This window comes from Myotis nattereri (assembly GCF_964212035.1).
Source record: "Myotis nattereri genome assembly, chromosome: 1".
Taxonomy (NCBI): domain Eukaryota; kingdom Metazoa; phylum Chordata; class Mammalia; order Chiroptera; family Vespertilionidae; genus Myotis; species Myotis nattereri.
In genome coordinates, this window is record NC_138075.1 from 22,474,382 (window position 1) to 22,500,388 (window position 26,007).

General features: G+C 44.6%; 1 protein-coding gene and 1 pseudogene across 3 annotated transcripts in view; one reads left to right on the forward strand and one right to left on the reverse strand.

Moving 5' to 3' along the window:
• IFT43 (intraflagellar transport 43) overlaps positions 1 to 26,007 on the reverse strand; it is a 71,557-nt gene that overhangs the window by 33,191 nt on the left and 12,359 nt on the right. For both annotated transcript variants that reach the window (XM_081105170.1, XM_081105169.1), the window contains one exon: positions 12,598 to 12,665. In XM_081105170.1, coding sequence (XP_080961296.1) covers positions 12,598 to 12,665 — 68 coding nt within the window. The remainder of the gene's footprint in view (positions 1 to 12,597; positions 12,666 to 26,007) is intronic.
• On the forward strand, positions 22,557 to 22,826 carry LOC308526666 (dynein light chain 1, cytoplasmic-like; annotated as a pseudogene). The gene has a single exon. The product of its transcript is annotated as a dynein light chain 1, cytoplasmic-like (transcript).

A 26,007-nucleotide genomic window follows, 5' to 3' on the forward strand; every position in this document is an offset into this window, starting at 1 on the left:
TGACTGAAAGTCACGGGTCCACAAGTCAGGGAGCAAACTTTTATCAGTGTTTCTGGAAGCCTTTATGTCAGTCCACTTTTAATTGCTGAACAGACTGCATCTTCTACTTCTCTTAAAAAGAATTTTCTGCTCTGAATGGAGAAACCTGTGATTTCCTTCTAGTCACTTACCCATTGTTTTCTCTGCCCCTTTTCCATCCCCCAAAATGATGGTCCCCTCAGAAGCCCATGAATACATTGAGATTCAACCATGTGAGCAGGTGCTCAAAGAGGAGGAGGTGCCTCCTGCCAGTAGAGGTGACCCCTTCCCAGCTGCCAGGTGAGAGGCCACTGGCACTGCAGTGGCAGCCTCCTGGAAGGCTCAGGACCCACCCTGGTGAATCCCGAGTGTAGGTGAACCTACGACACACTGGCACAGCCACCGGTAACCAGCTGTGGTGAGGGTAGCATAGGTCAAAAAGTAAAGTCACTGGCACACTCGCTAGACCAGGAAAAAACCTAGACTGTGTGAGGGCGCTCAATTTCATGCGCACTTATACCTACGTATGCCTAGGCTGCTGCTTCTAAATTGAAACTGCTTCTAGTTACTCCTCAATAAAGGACTAAAAAGAAAAGGGAAGAGTAGGTATGATGTTCACAGATGCATTTTATTTTTGAGAAGCTGAATCCATCAAAGGGAGAACAAGGAGATCATTTATGTCAGGAGAATTTTAACCGATGGCTGCCATCTCTAGCCATTCCCTCCTGGCTTTTAGCTGCTCACGCTGCAAAGCAGCGAGTCCCCCTTAGCAGGGAGCTGGCTCAGGGGAACGCAACTTTTTTCCTTGAAAGTTTTTTTGTTCAATAAGATTGCTTCATATGATCAACATCTCATTTCTGAGAAAGTCCCAGAGGATAGCAGTAAAGATAATTTTATTCTAACAGACTCGCTACTGCACAAATAGTACAGTCTGTGGCCTTTTCATGAACTTGAGATAAATGTGTGCAGCTTTCAAGGTTTGAGGATGGGCATGGCTGCATGAGAGGCACATTCTATTACACTAATTAGCTGCCTGACCTTGGGCAGTGGGCAAGGTGACATTTAAGGGCTTTTTTAAAGATTCTATAACTGAGTCACTTAACCCCCCACCTGCAGCCCTTATTTTCTCTATCTCTAAACTAAAGGGGCCACACTCCATGATTTCTCAGGTCCTTCCACCTGCTGTGAATGACACGGACCCTGCCTCTCCGGATCCTGGCCCCCACCCCATCTGTTCCTCATAAATATCACTATCTATCCTGAAAACCCCCAAGCAATCCTTTCCACAAAATGCACCACAGAGCTGCCACACCAGCCCTAGACTGCAGGACCCCGGGCCTCGTTTCCTGAGACAAACCTCCTTCCGCTTAAGCCTCTGTTGATGAGGTTCTCTGTTGCTTGCGGATAAATGCAACCTCAAATAATACAGCACATCTAGGGGTAAATGAAAGGTCATTCTAGTCCAGAAGGAATGCATATGCTCTGAAGAAAACCAATCTCATCTATATATATATATAAAAGCCTAAGCAACCATTCAACCGGTTGCTATGATGTGAACTGACCACCAGGGGGCAGATGCTCAACGCAGGAGCTGCCCCCTGATGGTCAGTGCGCTCCCAAAGCGAGAGCGCCACTCAGCTGACCAATGGGCGCCAGATGCCGGGCTCACAGCTGGCGAGTGCAGCTGCGGTGGCGCGAGCCTCTCCCGTGGACACTACCCCTGCGCACCCCTCCCCCATCTGGACTGGGACCAGGATCAGGACCAGCATCGAGACTGACTGGGTGTGAGCCCACAGCAGCTTCTTAGTCATGGGTGCACCAGTATCACCCTAGGACGGGAGCATGGAGACCGCAGTGGAGCACACCTGCAGCTTTGCACATTACTACATCCCTTGGGGGATGCTGGACTGCCAGTTTCGGCCCGATCCCCAAAGGCCATGCCGAGGGACCCCACCAGTGCATGAACTGGTGCACCAGGCCTCTAGTATAATCACAATTAGTTAACCTTAGAGATGAGCAGGCCTTCTCCACTCTGTCCAGTCTAAAAGAACGCTCCATCATAAAGAACAAAGATGAGACAATCCTTACAAAGAGGACACTACACTCGGAGAAATGGATGTCTTTTTACATTAGCGAATACCCCCAGGTCGTAATTATGCCACATTAAGCAGGTGTTCAGATGAAATGTGATAGTGTGTCCCTTGCATCCTTGGTCATACACTTGTCAACATTCCAGGGGCTCCCTGTTCCCTAAAGAAGTACATGCCTAGAGTTCAAGGCTCTGCACGTGGGCCCCTCTTGCCTCTCTCCTTCCTTCTCTAGCTAATCCCTGGGCTTCAGTCTCCCACTCTGCTCATTCCAAACACACTGGCACATCCATGTCCCCATGCATCAGCCCCTGAGCCCGGAAGGCCTGTGCTGGCCTCCGTGGTTGTCAGCTGTTTCAGGGCAATGATTTGTAGACTAAACTGACTTGTTTCAATCAGCCGTCTAGAAAGCATATTTTAGAAGCTCAAACATACTTTCTGAATTGTAGAGGGCCTTTGAGACCACTTGGTTTTAATGCTGAAGAGACAGAGCCCAAGGGGGCAGAGCTGGTGGCTCTGGATGTCTCCTATTCCTTTCTCCCAGCTCAGTGCTCAGTGCAAAGAAATCCTGTGTACACCAGGGCTCGAATATTTGGGACTTCCTGGGATCGTAATATCCTAGGGCTGAAAAGGGAACTTTGAGATTATCTACTCCAACCCCCTCAGGGAACCTTAGCCCAAAAAGCCCACAGGACTTGCCCCAGATCACTTGGCCAGTGAGTGGCAAAAGAGAACACATGCAGGTGTCCAGACTCCTAATACATACATGGGGAAGGGTGGCCCCAAAAAAGGCAGTGACCAGAGTGAGCTCAGGAAATGACCTCCAAGGCAGATGCCTGATCGTATTTAATGTCCGCGGGGTTCACCTCATTCTGAGCTGAGGGCCCCTGGATTCCTCTGCCCTCAGCCTCGCAAAGGAGACACATGTCTAAAACCAGAGGCGGGGCTGACATGGGGAAGGGTGGCCCCAAAAAAGGCAGTGACCAGAGTGAGCTCAGGAAATGACCTCCAAGGCAGACGCCTGATCGTATTTAATGTCCGCGGGGATCACCTCGTTCTGAGCTGAGGGCCCCTGGATTCCTCTGCCCTCAGCCTCGCAAAGGAGACACATGTCTAAAACCAGAGGCGGGGCTGCTAGTGCACCAGTAACCAGAACCGCTGCCTAGCTGCTGCCTGGGAATGGATCCAGTTCTTGGAGGGCACTGCAGGGTTAGAAGGAATGATCATTTCCAATGCCTAATTGAACTTAATGACTAGCCTAATTAGGCCTTTTAATGGCAGGACTGGGTTGGCATGGCCTTGGCTCGGGCCCCTAAGTACAGGCTGCATTCTTTGCACTCAACTTCTTCTCAGGGTCAGGCAACTGGCTGAGCACCGCTCTGCAGACAGGTAGACCAGAGGAGGTTAAGCAGGGGGTGGGTCATACATTCACTCCCTGTTATTCTTCCCACAGGACAAGAAATTAGAGGTGTGGTAATATAGCCCTCGGAGCTCTACCCAGTGCAGAGGCACTAGCATTAAACCAGGGGCCAAGGGCACAAAGATGGAAGGTGGTGAGGCACAGAGAACAAGAGCATGACCCCACAGTCAGACTCACCTAGATTCAAATCCTGCTGCCTCCTTACTAGCTGTGTGACTTTGAGCAAGTTACTTAACCTTCCTGAACTCCCATGTCATCATCTGAAAGCAGGCATAATAGAACCTACATCGCTTGGGGTTGTTTTGGAAATAAAGTAAAACAACTATGCTTAGCAAAGTGCCCCGCACAAAAGCCCATAAATGCTGTGTGTGTGTGTGTGTGTGTGTGTGTGTGTGTGTGTGTGTGTGTTCCTATCCATACAAGAGGGCTAGGCGAGACGTGCGGGCTGTCCACATTCAAGTTCTGCAGCAGAGCCCCAGAAGGCAGAATCTGGATCAGAGGACGAAGCTGCAAACTTCCTAAAGATGAGCCATTTTTAGAAATCAGGGGGGTTGATAATGGTATAAAAATTAGAAATACCTACATGCCCACCAACAGGGGAACAGCACATCCATGCGATGGGATCATTATGGAGCAGTTAGAAAATGAGGTAAATCTACCTGTGCTAAAGATCTCCAAGATGGACTATTACATGAAAAGTTAAAAAAATTAAGGAGAAAACAAAATCTGATCCCATTTATATGTGTGTATATATACATATATATATAGTGTAAAAATCTAAACTGTACATCTATTGTTGGTGAGGTACCAACAAACTATTACCAGTAGTTCCTTCTAAAGAGATGACTAGGCTTGGAGAAGATGGTAGTTTCAAATAAGGCAAATTTAGCCTTGTGCCTTATTTGAATTTTTATATCATGAATGTGTTCTTGGTTTGCTTGTACAACTAAAAAAGACTTTATTTAAAAATATGCTTCCACCGAGTTCCCCACAATGGAGGAATTCAAGCAGAATGTGACAGGAGATTGGGTGAAACTGGCTCTAAGCTTCCAGTTCCAAGGCCTCTGCACTGTGTGATAATAGACAAGGGAATATTCCATAGGACGCTGTGCTTTTTGGCTGTTGTTACTTTAAGGAATACTTCTGTGCGCCTGTCATTTCTTTCCTGACCCTCAGAGACTCTCCTACTTTACGATCTTACCCCTGGCTCCAGGAAATGACCAGCTCTAGTCACAGGAGAATTTGCACTTCTGCACAACTACAAACTATCAAGGGCCAAAAGTCAAAGCCTTCCCAGGCATGCTAAGAGCCCACTCTAGAATCACTCCTGGTTTTCAATTTCAAGTTAACTTGTTAACTTGTTAAGAAAAGCTGAAGGCTGAAAGGAAGCTGGGAGCAGGCTCTGGGGGAGGTGAGGTTCAGGGCCCGAGCTCTGCAGTCTCTGGCAGGCCTCCCGCAGCCTCCCTAAAGGCAAACGGGAAGCAGTGCTACTGACTTAGGCCTTAGAAGCACAGCGGTTGTACGTGTGGGCCTTGGCTGTCCTCTCCTGGTGCACAGAAGCGTCCCAGGTCACTGCATGTGCTCCTCCCTCCGCCCTGGCATCAGGCACTCACCTCCGCTCCAGGGAGGGAACTGGACAGAGCCACTTGTCAGGAAGACTGCTCCCCTTTTCAGAGTGGGAAGTGAAGTATCCAAATGCTGCTACTCCACCTGGGGCTTACAGAACAGACTGCTATCATCTTCAATTGGGAGGCACTTGACAGAATTGCAAGATTCCAATTATTTCATATTTAGTCATTTGCATAAGTAAATTGGTTTTGTGACACTAGACAAGCCACCCAGGGCCCTACACTGCAATGGATATAACACAGAACATCTCTGCTTGCTCTGAACCAAAAATCACTGTCAAGGCAAGTGGAAGTACATGAAAATGCCCCCCACCAAATCCTCAATGAGAAAAAGGTGGGTACATTCTGTCCTCTAGCCTATGGGATCTATATCTAAAGCCTTTATGGTACTTTCCAGAGGGTCATGTTATGGCAATTACATGAATAAACACTGGAAGTCTGCTTTCTCAGTCTGGGAAAAGATCACAACTATTGTCTGCTCATGATTACTTTTACTGAAGATAGGAACTTCGGAGCATTATGCAGCCCTTAAAAATGAGGCAGGTACACTCTAGACTGCAATTCAGAAAGGGTGACTTTCAGTCTGTATGTCATGGCTGTGCATCTTCGGGGCTGAACAGGAAAGGACAGCTCAGCTAAGTCCCACCATTACCCAGCCCTTCTCTTCATTCCTCCCATCTGACAGCTACCAACACAACAAGAGTATCTGAAGACAGGAAAGGCATAGGACAGAATGAGCTTGACATATCCCACTCTTTCCCCTACTTCAGTGAGGATATGTATTTTTCACCAGTTATTTCAACATAAATAGTCTAGGTGCCATTTATTTCATTTTCAGATCCTACTGAAGGTATAGTATAATTTATAGCAATAAACAATGCAATTAAATTCCAATTTTCTTTAAAAAAAACAACCATGTGAACTCTCTAAGTTCATTAAATTTAAAAACTTATCTAGATCTTCCTCCACCATTTTTTTAAAATTTGTTTGTTTTTGTTAATCCTTAGCCGAGGATATTTTTCCATTGATTTTTAGGGAGAGTGGAAGAGAGAGGGAAGGACAGAGAGAGACATCCATGTGAAAGAAACACATCGATTGGTTGCCTCCTGCACGAGCCCCAATCAGGGCCCAGGCTGAGGAGGAGCCTGCAACCAAAGTGCATGCTCTTGACCGGAATCAAACTCAAGACCCTTTGGTCTGCAGGCCAATGCTCTATCCACTGAGCCAAACCGGCCAGGGCTTCCTCCACCATTTTTCTGTCCAGGCAATGAACATGACCTGAGAGGAAAGCAAGAATTACCTTAGGGGAGTCTACTAGTACACAGAGACACAAATGCAGGTGCACATTGAGAAGACAGGTGCTGCTCAGCTCCGAAGCGCCTTTCCTGAATATGCTGTGTCCAGGCACCACGTGGAGGAAAGCACACGTGCAGGCAGAAGCAATGATGATGAAGCTGAGACAGAGGTCCAAGCAGGGAGTTCTCATGGGCATCTCCAAACCCTACAGAAACAGGGACATGGGCCGGAGCCCTGGGCAGAGCTATTTCAAATGGTGCACCATTATCTACCTACCACTTTTCCCTTCCCAACCGTCTCACATGCAACCACCTCACTTGATTTCACCCAGTACTGGACACTCATCTCTGATGCATGAGCAACCTCGCGGAGAACTAAATAACTGTTCACCCAGGATGTCCAAAACCCCTGGTCATGCCATACCAGTTCTGAGCTCTTCGTGGCTGAGGGCAGCATGTGGAAAATTAATTCTCAATACTTCTAAATAAAATTGTGTTTACTGATGAAAATCTGAAGGTGAAGGATTAAGTTCTTCTGCTTCACTGGGATTCAGGGATACCTGGTCCCTTTTTAATTACTGAAGCTCCCCTAACTCATCCTTGGCCTCATAAATGCTATCATTTTGTTTTTCACACCCGTATGTACACCTTCTTAAGATTAAATAACTATATACCCTTATATGTAAGTAACCCAAAACTTCCCCATCTTTTTCAAGACTTGGAGCACCAAAAAGTGACACCTGAATGGAAAACTGGGGTGGACCAATGAGACTGCTCATCGTTACAGGGACAAGCCTGGGGCCTTGGCAGATGTAGGCCTGGGCCAGCAAGTCCAAGGGCAGACCACCCACATCTTGGCACACTTGCACCTACAGATGGGAGGTTCCAGCTGAACTACCCTCTGTGACACCTTCCTAAGAAACTGACTTCTATGGGGATGGACAGCCTGTAACAGAGCTGAGTTAAGGGGACAAAACATGCATTTGCATCTGTGCTTACAAATCTAAGAGCCCAGCAGCTCTGTGAGTTTTTGCCTTTCACACTTTTGAAACTTAGTAAGAATTAACTTCTCGCTGCTAACAAGAAGGTAAAGAGACTCCGGTATGGCAGTGACAGAGGGAGAGGACAGAAGCCCTTTAGTATTCTTGGAACACCGAGGCCATTAAAAAAAAAAAAAAAAAAGCAAGAGGGAGAGGAGGAGGAGGGAAGGGGCAACCTCAGGACCAGCACACGGCTGTTCTACCGCCATCTTGATGTCCTTGAGGCGTGCAGATGGTGTGGAAGTAGCTGGCACCAGAACAGCCCATGAGGAGGAACGAGCGGCCAATGGAGATTTATGTGAGGAGAGTGAGATGGACAAGGTAAAATTGTCAGGAGGAGTTGTTAGAAAGTAAAATATATTGTGACAATTCCACTCCTGCCGTTCATCAATAAACTGACAGATCATTTAGTGTCAATTAGGAGTGATAGATGGACAAGTCCCCATGATCCTGGGCCAAAATTAATGGCTGGGAGGGAGAGGGTGATTGAAAATGACGGCTGACATTGAGAGCAAAGTCCTGAAAGTCCCTGAGGGGGCATTACTTGCCTCATTCCCTTGCAGATCAATGCAGGGACAAACCCAAAAACAGACACTTTGAGACAAAACTTAATCAGACTACCTTTCCTTCCTCTCTTTACCAAGTCTGGTTGCCTCTCTTTTAGCTCCTTTCCCCATGGCCAAGTCAGTGCCCCACTTTAGGCAACTTCAGAGCCAACGAAAGCCTGGCTCCAAGATGGAATCTTTGGCACAGCAATGACTGGTGACAGGAGAAGGGACAGGTTGTGATCCCAGGTCCCAGGCAGTTCTTGAATACAGCCTATTCCTGTGGCTCAGGGGTGAGCAATTGAGTTCTAGCACCCAACATCTCTAGTCCATGCTCTGTACTCTATCTTGGGTGGTGTTATACAAATAAACCAAAGGTATCAGCAGTAAAAAAGAAGAAAATCCTAACCCTAACTTTTTGTGAGAGCATGACGGACCTGGAGAGTATTATGCTAAGTGCAATAAGCCAGTCAGAGAAAGACAAATACCACATGATTTAACTCATATGTGGAATCTAATAAACAACATAAACTAACAAACAAAATAGAAACAGACTCACAGATACAGAGAATAGACTGACAGCTGTCAGAAGGAAGAGATTTGGGCGGGCTGGGTGAAAAAGGTGAAGGAATTAAGGAAAAACACACCTAACAGCCAAGACAACATTATAAGAATTACCAGAAGGAAAGAGGGGTAGGGGAGGTAGGAGAAGGAAAAAAGGGGGGTAATCGGTAATGGAAGGAGACTTGACTTGGGGTGGTGAACACACAATATACAGATGATGTATTATAGAATTGTACACCTGAAACCTATAATTTTATTAGCCAGTGTCACCCCCAATAAATTAAAATCAATCAATCCATCAAACAAACAAACAAAGGTATCCGGGAAACTCACATCCTATGGCTGAGGACCTCAGTCAGGTCTGTAAAGAGCCCTTCTAGTTCCTACTGTAGCTTCACTTTCCTCCTACCTCCCTCGTAAGAGGATGCCTACTGTACAGAATGGAACCCACCCAACAGGAGTTTGTGTGATGCACATATAAAGTGTGGAATGAATATCTGTGCTCCCCCTAATCCCGAATGTGATGGTGTTTGGGTTAGATGAGGTCATGAGGGTGGAGACCCCATGATGGAACTAGTACTCTTATACAATGAGGAAGACACACAAGATCTCTCTCCCTGTGTGTGCACATACCAAAGAAGGCTATGTGAGGACAAGCCAGGGAGAGGGCCCTCTTCGAGCACCTGACCATGCTAGCACCCTCATCTCAGACTACCAGCCTTCAGAACTGTGAGAAATAGATGTTTGTTGTTTAACTGCCCAGTCTATGGCATTCTGCAATAGGAGCCCAAACTATCATCCCAAACTAACACCTACCTGTGCAAGCACAGGTGCCTCACACAGTGCCATTATTATCAACAATTTAAGCTAAGTACACTAATTTTCAGTGTGAATCCTCTGCTCTAATCAGACTGACAATGAGGTTACTGCCCTGCAACACTTATGTCTATACCAATCCTTGAGCCAAATGTCCTCCTCATGATCCTCTTGGCCATCAGATTCACCCAGCTTGACGTCCATCACCTCTGCACGGGACTCCCTGACCACTGGGATTACTTTCCTTTGAGGCCACATCACCAGTGTCAGCCACTCCATTCAGTTCTCACCATGTGCTCCTTCTGCCTTCTTGGCTTTTGTGAATGAAAACGCCTGGTCTCCCTAACTGGAATCCAGGCTCTGGCAGGGCAGGAAGCACATTTACTCTCTGGACTCCCCGGAGCACCCTGCAAAGAGCAGGAGCTCATGTGTCCCTGCCTTCACAGAGCAGGTTCTCAATGGAGCCCAACCATCGCCTCTCTTACCGAGTCGGCTCCCTTTCCTTTTTCTCTCTCTAATCTGTTCTACTTGCCTCCAGATGCCAGCTCTCCTTTGCTCCAACAAGTTCAACAGTCAAGTTGCCTTCCTACTTTGAAAAAGAAAAAAAAAAGGCCAATTCAAAATGAAATTCCCTACTCCTCTCCAGCTTTCTTGATAACCCAGCCTTTCCAAGCTTTCTCCTGTCCTAGATGAAAAATTCTCCCACCTCCTCCTGTCCAAGGTTAACTAGTCTCTCTTGAAGGTCTTAACCTTATTCCTCTTTTAGGATCCTACTCCTTCAAATCTGCCCTATTTCCTCTGACTCACTCTTTCCCCAGATATTACACACCGATTCACAACACAGACTTCCCCTTTCAAATACTGTCTTTCCTTTGCTTCTCAGAGCAGTAGCCTATATTACTAACCCCACTTTCTCACGTCCCACTTCCCTTCCCTCACTGTAATCTGCCTTGTGCCCCAAAGCAAATCACTGTAACCACTTCCTCAAATGCCCCTACTAGCCTCCAAACAGCCAAATCCAAGGTTCCATCCTTCTTTTCCCATTTGTGTAACAGATGACTCAAATTGCACCTCCTTTTTGCCCTCTCTTCTAGACTCCCAAACTGTGGAAACAACATACAGGACCACCACCAGCCCCAAATCAGGTCTCTTCTCCTGCATTCTCTATTAGTCGACACCACTACCTAACCCAGGCGTGGGGAACATCTGGCCCTTGGGCTGTACAAGGCCTAAGAATCATTTGGTCTAGCCCTGCCAAGACATTAGGGTGAGTTAATTAAATGTTTAACCATATATAGCAGGCTAATTCTTAAGTTCATAATTTTGTATGGACTGCGAATGATGTTATAAAAATCCAAATGGCCCTTGGCAGAAAAAAGGCTCCCATCCCTGAAACCAGTCCTCTAAGACAGGCACCTCGCGGTGACCTTCAACTCCTCCCTCTGCCCTGCACTCAACCAATGACACTTCTATTAACTCTACCTCTAAAACGTCTCCAAATCTCCTCACCTGTCCATGCTCACACCACTGCCATAGTGCAGGCTTTCCTCATCCTGCATACAGAGTGTTACCTTCCCAAGAGGTCTGCCAGCCTTCTGGAACTCTACTTCCCACTGAAAGCCAAATGATCAATCAGAAATACTGATCTGATCATTCATTTGCTCAATAACTAGTCACTTAGTGCTTATTATGGACTGGCACTATTTGAAGTACTGGAATAAGACATCTCTCAGTATATCTTTCTATACCATTTGATACAATAAAAAGTACCAAATACTTTTTCTTGCCCAAAAGCATTAACTTGCCCTTGCTGGTTTGCTCAGTGGGTAGAGCATCAGTCTGCGGACTAAAGGGTCCCGGGTCCAATTCCAGCCAAGAGCACATGCCGGGGTTGCAGGCTCGATCCCCAGTAGGGGGCGTGCAGGAGGCAGCCAATCAATGATTCTCTCTCATCATTGATGTTTCTATCTCTCTCTCCCTCTCCCTTCCTCTCTGAAATCAATAAAAATACATTTAGAGAGAGAAAAAGCATTAACTTGGATCTTATCATGAGGAATCAACCAGAGAAATGTGGATGTGAAACATTCTATAAGAAAGCTGGCCTGAATTCTTTAAAAAAAAATGTTTTGGGTGAAGGTGGCGGGGGAAGGGGAAGTGGGGAGGCTGGAGTTATTTTAGATCAAGAGACTAAAAGAGAGAATTACCAAACACAATGTGTGACCCGTGATTGGATCCTGGAGCTACAAGACCTTTTTGGGACAACTGGGAAAGTTTAAACTAGATATTAAATCATTATGAAATTTCTTAGTGTGATAATGACACTGATATTTGGAGGATGTCCTTCATCTTTAGCGATGCATGCTGAAGTCTCTAGGGGCAAAATGTCATGATGACTGCACTGCTACTTGTTTTCAAAATGATTCAGGAGGGGGGAGAGGGAGGGAGGGGGAGGGAGAGAGAGAGAGAGAGAGAGAGGGGAAGGTGTAAAGAACTGGGAAACAAATTTTTGATAGTGCTATTTTGAAGGCAATAACTGCTAAAGAAAATTCTGACCAAGAGTAATGTATATTCTTTGAGAGAAAAAAAGATCTCTTCCTGAGTATATCTTAAGTTGTTAAAATGGATAGCTGGCCAGCCCACTGGTGTAATAAACACTTTTTTGGTTTCCCTTTCATCTAAAACTTAGTGCAAAGTATTAAAGACCAAAATGATTTGTAATCTAGCAGTTACTAACAGGCAACTCCATTCTGTTTAGAAAATTACACTAAGAACAACACTGAATGCTACAATATGGGTCAACTTTGAAAACCTGATGCCAAGTGAAAGAAGCCGGTCACAAAAGACCACATAATATATGATTCCATTTATATGACATCCAGAACAGGCAAGTCATAGAGACAGAGAGCAGATTAGTGGTTGTCTAGGGCTAGGGAGTTTGGGGGACATGGGAAGTGACTGCTAATGTGTATGGGTTTCTTTGGGGGGAAATAAAAATGTGGTGATGACAGTACAACCCTGTGACTACACTAAGAATGACTGAATTGTACATCTGAAATGGGTGGACTGTAAGGTACATGAATGCATCTCAATAAAGCTGTTATAAAAGAAGAAAAGAACAACATGGGAGCAAAATGCCCAAACCCGCCCTGCGCACCCTCACCTCCCGCGAGCTGCTGGCACTCACTTGGAAGCCTTCATGGAATCATCGGCCCAGCCTCCTTGCCGGCGGCGGGGTGGTTTGGGAGGGGGATCCTACAAGGAAAGAGAAGCCAAAATAACAGTCACTCGACATGTTCATTCAAGCAAGCAATGGCTGAGGGTAAGGTCACCTAACCCAACACTCAATCTATCAAAACCTTTCAAATAAAAATACAGTAACCTTTCAATTCACTACAAAGATCTGGGTGCTTTCATACCCTTCTGGTGGGTATAAATTGGCAAGATCTGGAGGATAATCTGGCAATGTCTACTGAAAGCCTTAAAAATAAATGCTCATGCTGTTTGAGCTAGCAATTCTAATCCAAGGAATTTATCCCAAAGAAATAATCAGAGAGAAACACAATGTCATTTTTGAATAGTGAATACATAATTGGAAACAACTGAAATAGACAGCAATAGGAATTAAGTAAATCACAAAATACACATGTGAAAATACTGTGCAATAATAAAAAAACTATGCTAAAAAAGAATACTTAATGATATTAAAAGGTTCATAATACATTAACTTTCAAAAACATGTAAAACAGTAGGCATATGCTTCTGATTTTGTGAAAAGATTGTTAATACCTAATATCTAACATCAATTATTCTAAGTACATGGGTGAAAGGGGACTTAGTGACTGAATTATGGGAAATTTTTATTTTCCTTCTTTGTACTATTGGGCATCTTCCAAATTTTTAAATAATCAACTTATACTACTTTTCTAAAGTAATAAAATAAATATGTGAGAGAGGCTTATTCTTGCCCAGCATATCTCAACTAAGAATCCCAAAGAACCATCAAGCAATCCACTCAATCACTCAAGTGGGATAAAACAGCAAAGAACAGTTCCTATTTTGAATTAGCCAGCATTTACCTAGATATTTTTTTAATACCTTCTCTCCCCTCCCCCCAAGAACTTCACATAATCATACCTGTTGTTCTCAGTCCAAGGAGACACTTAGGTAAATGGACTCACACAGGGTTGGGAAACATTTTCTATGAAGGGGTAGGGGTAAATATTTTGATTTGGGGGGCCCTCCAGTTTCTGTTGCAACTCTTCTACTCTGATACTGCAGGGCAATAAACAACCACAGGTAATAAGTAAGCAAGTGGGTGTAACTGTGTTCCAATAAAACTTTACAAAAATAAGCTGCGGGTCAAATTGGGCAGGAAGGATGTGGTCTCCTAACGCCTGGACCGAAATGTGTCACTACCCGTCCTTTAAATCTGTTGCTTAAGGACTAACATAACTTTTTAAGAAAACATGCCAGAATACCTTTCTACTAGCCTGACCCAACTGGAACCAATGGAATTCTCTGTCCCAGGAATCTGGAATTGAGGCTCAGAGGTTAGGCTGTTCAGACCGCGCTGAGACTGGAACTACAAGGACCAGCTGGAATCAGAATCACCCGAACCATGCCAGCCAAAGCTGTGTATAAGCAGAGACCAAGAACCTTGTCTTGCTGAGCACTTACCGTTGGTAAGGCACTGTGTTGGGGACACGTAAATGTTAAGGAGAACTGAGCTGAACCGCAGCAAGATGTTTTTACGCCAATTTGCCTTTAAACCATCTATGTGCTTTTGCAAATAACACCTATATTTCATCACCCAAGATGAGAACCATTTTGTGATAATGTGAATTCTTGAGTCTAAAGGTCTCAAACTTGTAGCCACATGTTTTGTTTGGCCACACAGTGGCTTTGTTTTAAAATTTAAAAAGTTGGGGCGGAGGAAAGGACCCTTTTAAATCTGGCCTTAGCTGTCACTTTGACTAATGATGGATATCATATAGTTAATAAAATTTCCTAAAGTTTAAAAAACCAAAATGATCGCTTTATCCTTTTTAACTACAAACCCAAGGATGCCATGGCTATTGGGAGGATGAATGAAATCCTTCCCACCTATAGGTAACAGTACAAAGACACATTTTCTCTTATTATTTCCACTGCAAAATGGTACCAGAAGCTAAATTAGGACAGCAGCTTCAAAATGTGGGCGAAAGGGGGCGCTATAATAAACTAACAGAAAGTAACCTCACAGGGTGCATTGATTAAATTCCTACCTGGGCAGGTCATGAAATGCCAGAAGTAATCCTGTTTTCTGACCACTCAAAGGCTAACCACCCTCTTTTCAACTATCCTGTAACCTGCTTTCTCCCACCTTCATGTAATCTTCCTTACATTCCCTCCTTAACTCTACATGTATAAAAGAAACTGCATAACTGTTATTCTCTGGAGCATCTGAGATCTTGCTTCCTGGCAACTGTCATCGGTTTGGCTCAAATAAATTCTTATAAAAATTCTCTACAGGCCTGGAATTCTTACATTGACAAAAACAAGAAGATCACCACATAACAATCACTCCTCCACATCCAATAGAATTCGACAACTAGTTCCAAAATCAAAGGTTTTGTTTTAATTTTGTTTTTTTTATCTTTAAATTCTTTATTAGTTAAGGAATTACAAATGTGTCCTCATTCTCTGCCCCCCCCCCCCCATTAACCCCTATCCTCCCCCCACTCATGCTCTCATTCCCCTGTTGTCCATGTCCATTGGTTTGGCTTATATGCATGCATACAAGTCCTTTGGTTGCTCTCTTCCCCTTACCCCCTCCCTCCCCTACTTTCCCTCTGGGGATTAATAGTCTGATTGCTGTTTCTCTGTCCCAAAATCAAAGGTTTTGTGTTTGGTTTTCTTTCCACTAATGACCAGACTTCATGATTTGGGATATGTTGCAAAACTGTAAGCTACTTTTCACTGAGGTCACCTGAGAGAGGAAGAGTTACAGAGAAATTCTCTGCACAATATGAGGCGGGATTATAGCTGTCTTCCTTGCTCCCCAGTGGGAGTCTAGGCCAACCTCAGGAGAGAGTGCCGAGGCAGGTGGGAGATGGGAGGGCAGACAGAACCCACTGTCTACAAGTTAGGCCTCGGGCATTCAGTGGGAGAAGTCTCTTTCCTGATGGGGAATCCTCATGTTCATGACTAAGTACCCTGAGTCCAAGGATAAAAATTTCTTTTGTAAATACTCTCAGCCCTGAGTCTTGTTATGTCCACATACAAATAGCCTGTTTGAATAAGACAGACTTAACTAACCACTATTACCAAGTTATAAAGGCTCTTCCCCAGAGCTCAACTGTGTTCTCTTGCTGGGGAGCTGGGCCTGTCCTATGTGCACCAGGTGAGTTAGAAAAAGCAGGATTCATTCCTGTCCTCAAATATTGCCCCAGTTCAGTGACACTGAAGTGAGGCAGAATTCAGATTTCAAACGGCATCAAGGCTGTCTGAAATCTATGTAATTGGACATTGCTTAATCTGAAACTTAAGAGGCCACAATGGAGGCTGGAGGTAGGTATCGGGGACGGAGGTACCGAGTGTCCTTTCATGGAAGGCTGCATTCAGGGTCCAGAGGTGAAACTGAGGAGGGCTCCTCAGCCACGGAGTGGACCCACTGAATTCTGCAGTTTTCTTGTCACTGCAGGTGTTTTTATTGGGCCACTTTCTCCTGGGGCATCACTAAGACTGTGTGCTCTGACAACATGAATAAACCTGTAATATGTAACTGGAGGCTAAACACACTTGTACAAACTTGAGAAGAGCTGAGGACAAGGAAAGGTCCAAGCAGCTGTATGGGAAAAGTGGGGCTCGCCCCACATTGGAGAGATACGCAGAGATGATAAGAAAGCATTCCAGAAGCAACTAGATACAAGGTGCAAGATAGCATATAACACTCAGGCTGTAGCAAATGCTGTCCACTGATCATCGTATTGGAGGGGTCCCTGGGAAAACTTTTGGCGGTGGGGGGGTGGAGGGGGTATGATGAGCTCCTCAGCATCCATTACTTTACAATGCAGCTGATGTAACTCAAACACAATGCAATAGAGTTTGAACTTAGGTGCAAATGATCTATTTGAAATGTTGGTGGATGAGTGGCTTTTAGCAATATAACTTAAAGGGCCTGGGTGGACAGTTCAGCCTCTGAATGCTTGGTTGCTTTCCCTCAGAGCTACAATGACATCTAAATACCTATTTAGCCCTGTTTCAAAGAGCCCACGGCTCTCTCCCCAGGGTGATCTGAAACACAGGACATACGCCTAGGCCAAGTCATTACTCCTAGGCCAAGCTGCTCCTTTTAGGACCAGCTGCCAGAACTGCTGTGCTCCCCCCACCCCATGTGGTAATAGATCAGATGCTGGGGCACTTCAGAGAGGGACAGGGCCTGGATGCCCTCCTCAGGGCAAATGTCAGAGTCCCGGTCCACCTGCAGTGGTGAGAAGTTGTAACCGGTTAGTTACGGATCCTTCCATTTTGGCCAGGGAGCCTTCCCTCCCCTGCCCATCAGGTCTAGATAGGTCAAGAGAAGACATGACTATGTGATTTATTTCTTCTCAAATCTTGTGTGTCTGAGTTCTCTGTGTTCTGAGTTCTCTGTGTAATGGCCTGCCAATTTAAAAGAAAGGGAATTTACTCTTGCTTCATCCTTGAACCTAGAAACTTCATCTTTAGGCAGGCTGAGACCGTTGTGGCACTTTTCTCATGGAGCACACACCAGTTCCAGAATCCACCTTAGCCAAGCACTTGGGAAGAAATAACCAGTCTGTTTGAGTTATGACTTGGGAAGAAATCTGTGTGCTATCCCTGTGTTAGGAAGGAACAAAAAGAAAAAAACTTGAATGGATGAGAGAGGGTAGAACTCAAATGATCTTAAAAAGCCAGAAGAGAAGGACTGATCCTAAAATTCAAAAGTGCTGGTGTATTCTTTAAATTGCTCTTCTTGGGAAATTCAGAGGCACAGCCCTAAGGCATCTGCTGAGAAAACAATTTCCAATTCTGGCAGATTTACTGCCAGGTAACATTACTCAAACTTGTTTTTAGAAAAGAGTCTTAAAATGTGTAACACCGGGAGGGACAGAAATAGGAATGGCGATGGTAGCCCTGAGGCAGTGCATCCTTCGTGTTCTCTCCTGAAAGCTGGAGTCGCGTCTCGAGTGTGGGAAATGAGCAGTCTGCCGGGTCTGCAGCCTGATGGACAGAAGGGGGCAGGACCCCGCATAGCTCCTGAGGAGAAGCAAAAATGTGCTCCCTCCAAAAATAAACAGGGGGCAGGAATAACTGTGAGTAAAGAGTGGGAAGCACATGACTGGTGGTTGCAGTCCTGAAATACCAGCTTTCTACAAAAAGGACCCTGTGACAGGCAGAGAGCGGGAAATTCAGGAAACGGCCTCTTTATATGGTCTCATCCGAATGGCCAGGATTCAACCAAGTGGAATTACCAAGTCAGAGGGAGCCTTCAGGGCCAGACTAGTTTCTGATCTTTATATGGTTCCCCCAGATTCTTAAGATGCCAAAATAGAAAAGATGCTGCAGTGCCAAAAAAGGAGCCTTTTGAGTTTAGAAACTTCTTACAAACTCTCACAAATCCTAGATCTAGAAACCCCACGACATGAATCAGCCCCAAATCCAAACTACAGCCTGTTTCAAAAAACTAGTGCAGACACACAAATTCCCAGCAGAAAAGACATTTGGTTAAGCAACATCCACTGCAACTTCACACCTACCCACCTTCCAGCTTCTAGGAGCAAAACAGCTCTCATGTGCAAGCCTGATTACTGGCTAACAACCCTGATTACTGGCTAAAAACAAGTTTCCCTTCCTTTCTCCAGCAATCTGAAAGAAGATATGGGTTGTTACATGCTTGATGAGAGAGGAAACTAACACTTATTAACACATGCAGACACTGTAGGGCTGGCGTTTAGTCCTCACATCTGTCGGCCGTGCACAGTTCCATCTCTGCCATTGCTTCTTCCTGCCTCAACCCTGGGTGTGACAGGTCTTAATTCATTATAGACCTGAGTTTCCCCTCATGGATTGAAGGTCATGGAAAGTAATGGACCATCTAAGAAACCCTATGAGTAAACTAGCTCTTTCAAGCTGAAATGGACTTATCAAAATCAAAAATCTATTTTAAGTATAAGAAAGAAAGCTGATCATCAAGAGATGTTAAAGCCATTAGGTGAAAGATAGATTGATGAGGAACTGGACATTTTCTTGGTGCCAGAAAAAACCCCATACGCTGAATGCCAGTTGCGAGGGAGAAAATGTTCCTTAACATCGACATGACAGAAACATGATTGTTTGCCCCCGGAATGTGTCCCAATCAGGGCGGGGATCAACCTGCAACCGAGGTATGTGTCCTCAACTGGGAATTACACCCGTCATCCTACCTCAGTGATCACACGTAGCAGCATTAGCAGTGGGACCTGATGTGCTGCCGCGTGAAGCACACAGCACCACCCAGGAAAAATTCCTGTCACAAATGTTCAAAGGAAATCTAATCAAGCCTTCCTATCTGATTTCCAGCTTCCTGGAAATAAGTTCAATGAGATGAGGAAGAAGGAATCAGACAAATCCAGCAGGAGGGAAACTCTATAGACTCTATAGAACAACTGGCCCAATCTCTCTAGAAAGTCATCCTGGCCAGTTTTTCTCAGTGGTTAGAGCGTCGATCCATGGACCGAAGGTCACGTGTTCAATTCCCAGTCAAGGGCACATACCTCGGTTGCAGGTTGATCCCCAGCCCTGGTCAGGGCACATACCCCTGGCCGGTTTTTCTTAGTGGTTAGAGCATTGGCCCATGGAGAGAAGGATCACGGGTATAATTCCCAGTCAAGCGCACATACCTTGGTTGCAGGTTGATCCCAGCCCTGATTGGGACATGTCCTGGAGTCAAACAATTGTGTTTCTCTCATGTCGATGTTTCTCTCTCTCTCTCTCTCTCTCTCTCTCTCTCTCTCTCTCTCTCTCTATTTCTCTCCTCTCTCTCTCTCCCTCTTTCTCTCTCTCTCTCTCTCTCTCTCTCTCTCTCTCTCTCCCTCCCTCCCTCCCTCCCTCCCTCCCTCTTCCTCCCTTCCTCCCTCCCTTCCACTCTCTCTAAAAGCCAATGGAAAAAATATCCTAGGGTAAGGACTTAAAAATAAATAAATAAAATATAAAATAAAAGCAGGCAAAAAATATTTTTTAAAAAGTCAATACCACCCTAGCTGGTTTGGCTCAGTGGACAGAGCATCGGCCTGTGGAATAAAGGGTCCCAGGTTCGATTCCAGCCAAGGGCACATGTCTGGGTTGCAGGCTTGACGCCCCCCAGTAGGGGGCAGGCAGGAGGCAGCCAATCAATGATTCTCTCTCATCACTGATGTTTCTATCTGTCTATCCCTCTCCCTTCCTCTCTGAAATCAATAAAAATAAAATAAAATAAAATGTCAATACTATTAAAAAGGTGGGGGTGGAGTAGGGGACTATTCTCAACTAAGACAAGAGAAACCTAATTGGGGTGGTTCTTAATTGGATTCTGGTTTGAAAAAAATAGCTATAAAAGACATTTGGAAACAACTGGGGAAAATAAATTCCAGACCAGATAACAGATGATAGTAAGGAATGGTTAATACTATTGAGGAAAAATAGATTTCTAGGAAAATGCTCCTATTTTTTAGAAATATTTGCTGAATCATTTAAGTGACATGTCATGATGTTTGCTTCAAAATAATTCAGCAAAAAATTATATATAAAAGACAAATGCATATTTTAAATACTTTTTATAAATGATCATTTAAGCAAATATGGCAAAATGCTGATACCGGTATCTACTGATGATATGTTCAGTAAGATAGGAGGACCAGAAAGTAGCTTGGTCTTATCCTTATTTCTTTAGTGAGGCAAGCAGAGAGAGGGACTAAGGGTAAAGTCTGGATTAATGAGTGATACCCAAAATAAACTGTAACAGCTTGAGCACTATACCAAACTGCTAAGCTGAATTCAGCATATATCTTTGTCCTTGGGAAGTAGTTGTGAATTTACTGAATATCACAAGATATTATTCTCATATTAACAGTGCAGTAACTTTAAGAACACGTGACTAAACTAGGAAGGGAGAAGTGAGTTTACCAGAAGGAAAAGGAGAAAGCTACAGTTTTAAAGGTGGGGTGGGGGAGGGGAGGAGAGGTCAGGGTGGAGGGAACAGTCCTGGGTTCAAAATCTAGAACTGTCACTTTCTAGCTGTGTAGCCTTGGGCTAGTCATGTCTTCACTAAGCCTTCTTTCCCCATCTGTAAAGTGAGAATGTCACAAGTCCCTTACAGATCTACTGTGAGCACTGGAGACAATCTCTGGCACAGAGTCAATACTAATAAATGCAACAGTGGCTACTATATTATGTATCAGAAGTAATCTATAATAATAAAAGCGTAATATGCTAATTAGACCGGACAGCCAAACAAACTTCCGGACTTCCTTCCAGACGAAGCTGTGGTAGTGGGGGCCGAGGCAGGGGCAGTTAGGGGTGATCAGGCAGGCAGGCAGGCAGTTAGGGGAGATCAGGCAGGTAGGTGAGTGGTTAGAGGCAAGCAGGCAGGCAGGCAGAGGGGTTAGAGGCAATCAGGCAGGCAGGCAAGTGGTTAGGGGCGATCAGGCAGGCAGGGGAGCGGTTAGGGGTGATCAGGCAGGCAGGCAGGAAAGCGGTTAGGAGCCAGCGGTCTCGAATTGTGAGAGGGATCCTGGATTGTGAGAGGGTGGGTACAGGCCAGGCTGAGGGACCCTGCTCCTCCCACCCCATGCACAAATTTTGTACACCGGGCCTCTAGTGACAGTAATAAAATGAAGGCTTTGAGGAAAAAACCTTTAATGCCTAGGGTTGAGACAATGGAAAGCTTCTATTAGGAAAACACTGCAGGGCCTTTCATTTGGGATTGCCTTGCACGAGTTTCATTCCAGGGGTCCACCTCTCAGCTATTCCAGCTTCCCTAAGAGACACAGTTCTGCTGCTTGCTGAGAAGTCAACATGAAGCTCGGGACAACCACAGCATCTGGCAGTTACTCTGGTGGTGTCACATTCCCCAAATATTCCCACATAACCTATAACAAAAAGACCCCTCAGCCATGTCTCAATACAGTCTTGAAACTGCCCACTTCAAATGACTCATGGCATAGGGCTACCTGCAGTGTGTTGAAGAGGCTGATTCAAAGAAAACAGATTTCTGCCCCAAAAAATCATTCTTAAAATTCATCCTGAATTTTCCTCCCTTGGAAGGCATCCTCTTAGTCACAACTATGTCCTATTGGGTGACCCAGCTCTTCCCTTTTCTTGGGTCTATACCTCCCAGACACATAAAGAAATGCCCTGTTCCCCCATACAGTTTGCAGTTTAGCCAAAATAAACATTTCTTTCAGCTTTCACCATTAATCAAAACCTATATGTTTTGGTCATTCTCCTAAGTTCTTTGTTTGTTAAAATCCATCCGGCATGTGTGTAGCCAGAAATGTGCACAATGTCGAGAGTGTGAATTCCCAGCACTCCAAGAAACAAGCCCTCCTGGCACCTGTGACTTTGTATAAGCACAGTCTAGACTTGCTACCTCAACCAAATCCAGACTGGAATCACTTGGAGCAAGTTGACAGCGGAGGAGAAAGCTGTCACCTTGATGCTGTAAGAAACCTGATTTCGCCCTAACCAATTTGGCTCAGTGGATAGAGCGTCAGCCTGTGGACTGAAGGGTCCCAGGTTCCATTCCGGTCAAGGGCATGTACCCTGGTTGCGGGCACATCCCCAGTAGGGAGTGTGCAGGAGGCAGCTGATCAATGTTTCTCTCTCATCGATGTTTCTAACTCTCTATCCCTGTCCCTTCCTATCTGTAAAAAAAAAAAAAAAAAAAAAAATCAATAATAAAAGTATATTTTTAAAAAAGAATGCTTTTTAAAAAACCATCATTTCCTCTCATCATTATTGCATTAAAGAAGGGACCTTCTCAATCTCACCAGATTAGAAAGGACATAAACCAGGATAAAGAGTGATCCTTTGGGGAGCAATGCCGTCTCCCCTAGGGGTCTGGGGCTCACCAGACCCTCCCCTAGGAGACGGCTGAGGTCGGCCAGCCCCTGCTCCACTGTAACCATGTGCGCAAAGGTGGTGATCAAAAATGCCGATATGTTGGAGGAGATGCAACAGGACTTGGTAGAATGTGCTACTCAGGCGTTACTAGAGCTATAACAGAGAGAAGAACATTGTGGCCCATATTAAGAAGGGGTTTGACAAGAAGTACAATCCCATCTGACACTGACTACATCGTGGGGAGAAATTAGATAGTTACATGACACATGAAATCAAACATTTCACTACTTCTACCTGGGCCAAGTGGCCATTCTTCTATTCCAATCTGCTTAAAAGCATGGACTGTGCCGCATACCCAGTGATTCATCCAAAAATTAAGGACTGCAGCATAAATTCCTAATACCAGAGGCTGAAATCTACAGCCTTGCCTAAAGGAACACCTTGAACTTGAACCTTTATTGTGTTGTTTTGCACAGGGCATTCTCTGTACTCATTTGTTGTGGTTATAATTAGAGGGGGGGGGGGGGGGGAAAGAATGATCCTTTATTTATTATTTATTTATTTTCAGAGAGAGAGGAAGGGAGAGGGAAGAGAGAGAAACATCAATGTGAGAGGGAAACATTGACTGGCTGCCATCTGCACGCCCCTTACTGGAGATTGAGCCTGCAATCTGGGCATATGCCCTGACTAAGAATAGAACCAGCAACCCTTCAGTGCATGGAATGATGCCCAACCAACTGAGCCATACTGGCCAGGGTGAGAATTATTCTTTAAATTGAATAAAATTTGTTAATAAAAAACTTACTACGTTGTTCTCGGCTTTCTCATTTTGGTAAAAACTTCCTCATAGACCCGTGTTAAAACATGCTATGCTCTCTTTTCCAGCTTATCAGCCCAAGCCCAAGGTTGATTTCTCAGACTCTCTTCCTACTCCTTCTCTAACAAGAAAGGCCAAAGGCCATTCTATTGCTCCTGGTGACAATGGCCTGACACGAAAGGCATGGCATGGGTACAGTCAATCTGTAAATTTTGCTACACAGTTGAGGCTATACAGGAAGAATTCCTGCCCATGCAAAGGATACTGCCAACCTCTCCAACTCTTAAGAGGCCTTTCTAGATGAGCTTTTCAGAGTGCTCAGCACAGCATCTGCATGGATCAGTACTTAATCCTGGTTCTACAGGCTGAAATGAAGAACAATGGAAATGGTAGACATGTGAGTGAATATACAAGACTATCTCTTTTTTCTTTTAATTTCTCTAAATGACAAATGATATTGTGGGGTTTACAACATTAGTTTTTAAAGTGTATGACATCACTGGCACAAAGGATGAGAGGGGACAAATGGGACTTATACTGCTGCAAGGACCTCGCATTTCATGTGAAGTGGTATAATATTAACGCTATGTAACAGTGATAAGAGTGCGTATTCCAATCCCTATGGTGACCACTAAAAAAACAGTACAGAAAGCTATACCTAAAAAGCCAATAAAGGGATTAAAATGGAATATAAAAGCAATCAGCTAAACATGGTGACATAATTCTCTATTATGGTGGGTAAAGGCATGTGACCAGAAATGTTTCAGTCTATCACCAATGACATTTAACATTCGTTAGTACCCTCTTTCTGTATTAAAAGAATATTTTACTCTCATTCTGCTCCTTCTCAGTAATTATTGACATGCTACATAATGAGGAGAAATCTAGCCCAGCTAATGACTTCAATGAGGCTAAGCAGATCAGATATTCTCTATTCACACGGCACTCTTACCATCTCCTTACCTCTCCTAAAACCTGGCTGGCTTTCCCCTGTGGACTTCATTTCTCTTAAGTTCTCTCAAATACAGCCTTCTTACTCTTTAGAACCAGAGTCCTGCCCAGCAGGTGAGGGCCAGTGGTTGAGTGACGACCTATGAACCAGGAATTCGAGATTCAATTCCCAGTCATGGCTTGTGCCCAGGTCGCGGGCTTGATCCCCCCATGTGGGGTGTGCGGAAGGCAGCTGATCGATAATTCTCTCTCTCATCACTGATGTTTCTACCTCTCTCTCCCTCTCTCTTCCTCTCTAATATATATAGATAGATAGATAGATAGATAGATAGATCTATATCTATATCTATATCTATATCTATCTATCATATATATATATTAAAAACCAGAGTCCCAAGATAATGTTCCTGCCTCACCTCTCAAAGTTCCTCTACACCAGCGGTCGCCACTGGTGGTCTGTGAGGTCCGAAAGGTTGGCAACCACTGCTCTACACCATTACTCTTCCCCATTATTACAGAATACTTTCTTTGAAACTTATACCGTTCAGCTACATCACCTCCCTTTCTGGTCACTGACAATTACCTGAGTACAGATTGATCAAAAACTGGGGCATTCCTGCTTCACAATCATCCTATCACTCGAAGTCAAAGGTCACATGAACAAGTCATCTAATGCTTTGCCTCAGAGTTTCCTAACCCTTTAAACACCTACTTTGCAAAGTTGCTTTAACCTGGAACTGCTTTATCTCTGAAATATCTAGTCCCCTCCTTCCCTCCTTTTCTCAGAACTACATTTTGGTTCAACTACATTTTGGAACTACTTCTCTATCAACCCAGCTCCAAGGTCCATCGTGTCATGTCTCACTTCCTTGTCCTTTTACCACATTTGTCCAAGAAACCCCCAAACCTGGATCGAGCCAACCATATGTCTCCACTCTGTCAATACCCAGCCTGCTGAGGGGTGTTGGGGAAAATGCACACAAATGCAAATTAAGGCTTAACAAGCTCCTGTTCTACCTTCTCTCATCTGGGTCCTACCTGATCTCCCTCTGCTAGTCTCGCCTTCCTCTAATCTACACTCCATACCTGCCTGGGCACCTGGAAGTTAGAGTTCTAGATAGGAAGGGGAATCTAGGTCTCAATCAGGAGGCATTTCTATGTAAGTACCTGAATATTCAAGCCTCTAGTAACTTAGCTGTGATTTCTCACCTCATTATAAATATTTTCTTTCATAATTTTGAGTTATTTTTCTTGAAAAAAAGCCTCTAAGTTATGTAAGTTTCAGGACTCACAAAATCTGGACCCATCCTTGGCCAATTATTGCCAAAGTGCTCCTTCTAAAATGCAAATCTGACATCTCTTCTCTGCTTAAAACCTCACACATTTGCACCTAAAGATCATGAAGGTGTCTGTGTACCACCCAAAAGATCAGAAGTTTTTCCTATATGCTCTTCTTAGACATCCGAGCATACCTGCTGACTCCCACATCTGTTTTCACTAGTTTTTCAACTTCCTCTCTGAAGCTCCAGACCAAATCTGTTTATGTACTTGACAGACCTCATTGAAAACCCTAAAGGTAACTCAAATTCAACATGCCCAAAATTGAAATAATTGTCTCTGCTTACTCCCCCACTCCTGATCTTAAATTCTCAGCCTCAAAAACATCATTACCTATTCAGTCCTTTTAGCTACAATGAGGTCAACTCCAGACAGCAAATCTAATACCACATTATCCATTTCCCCTTA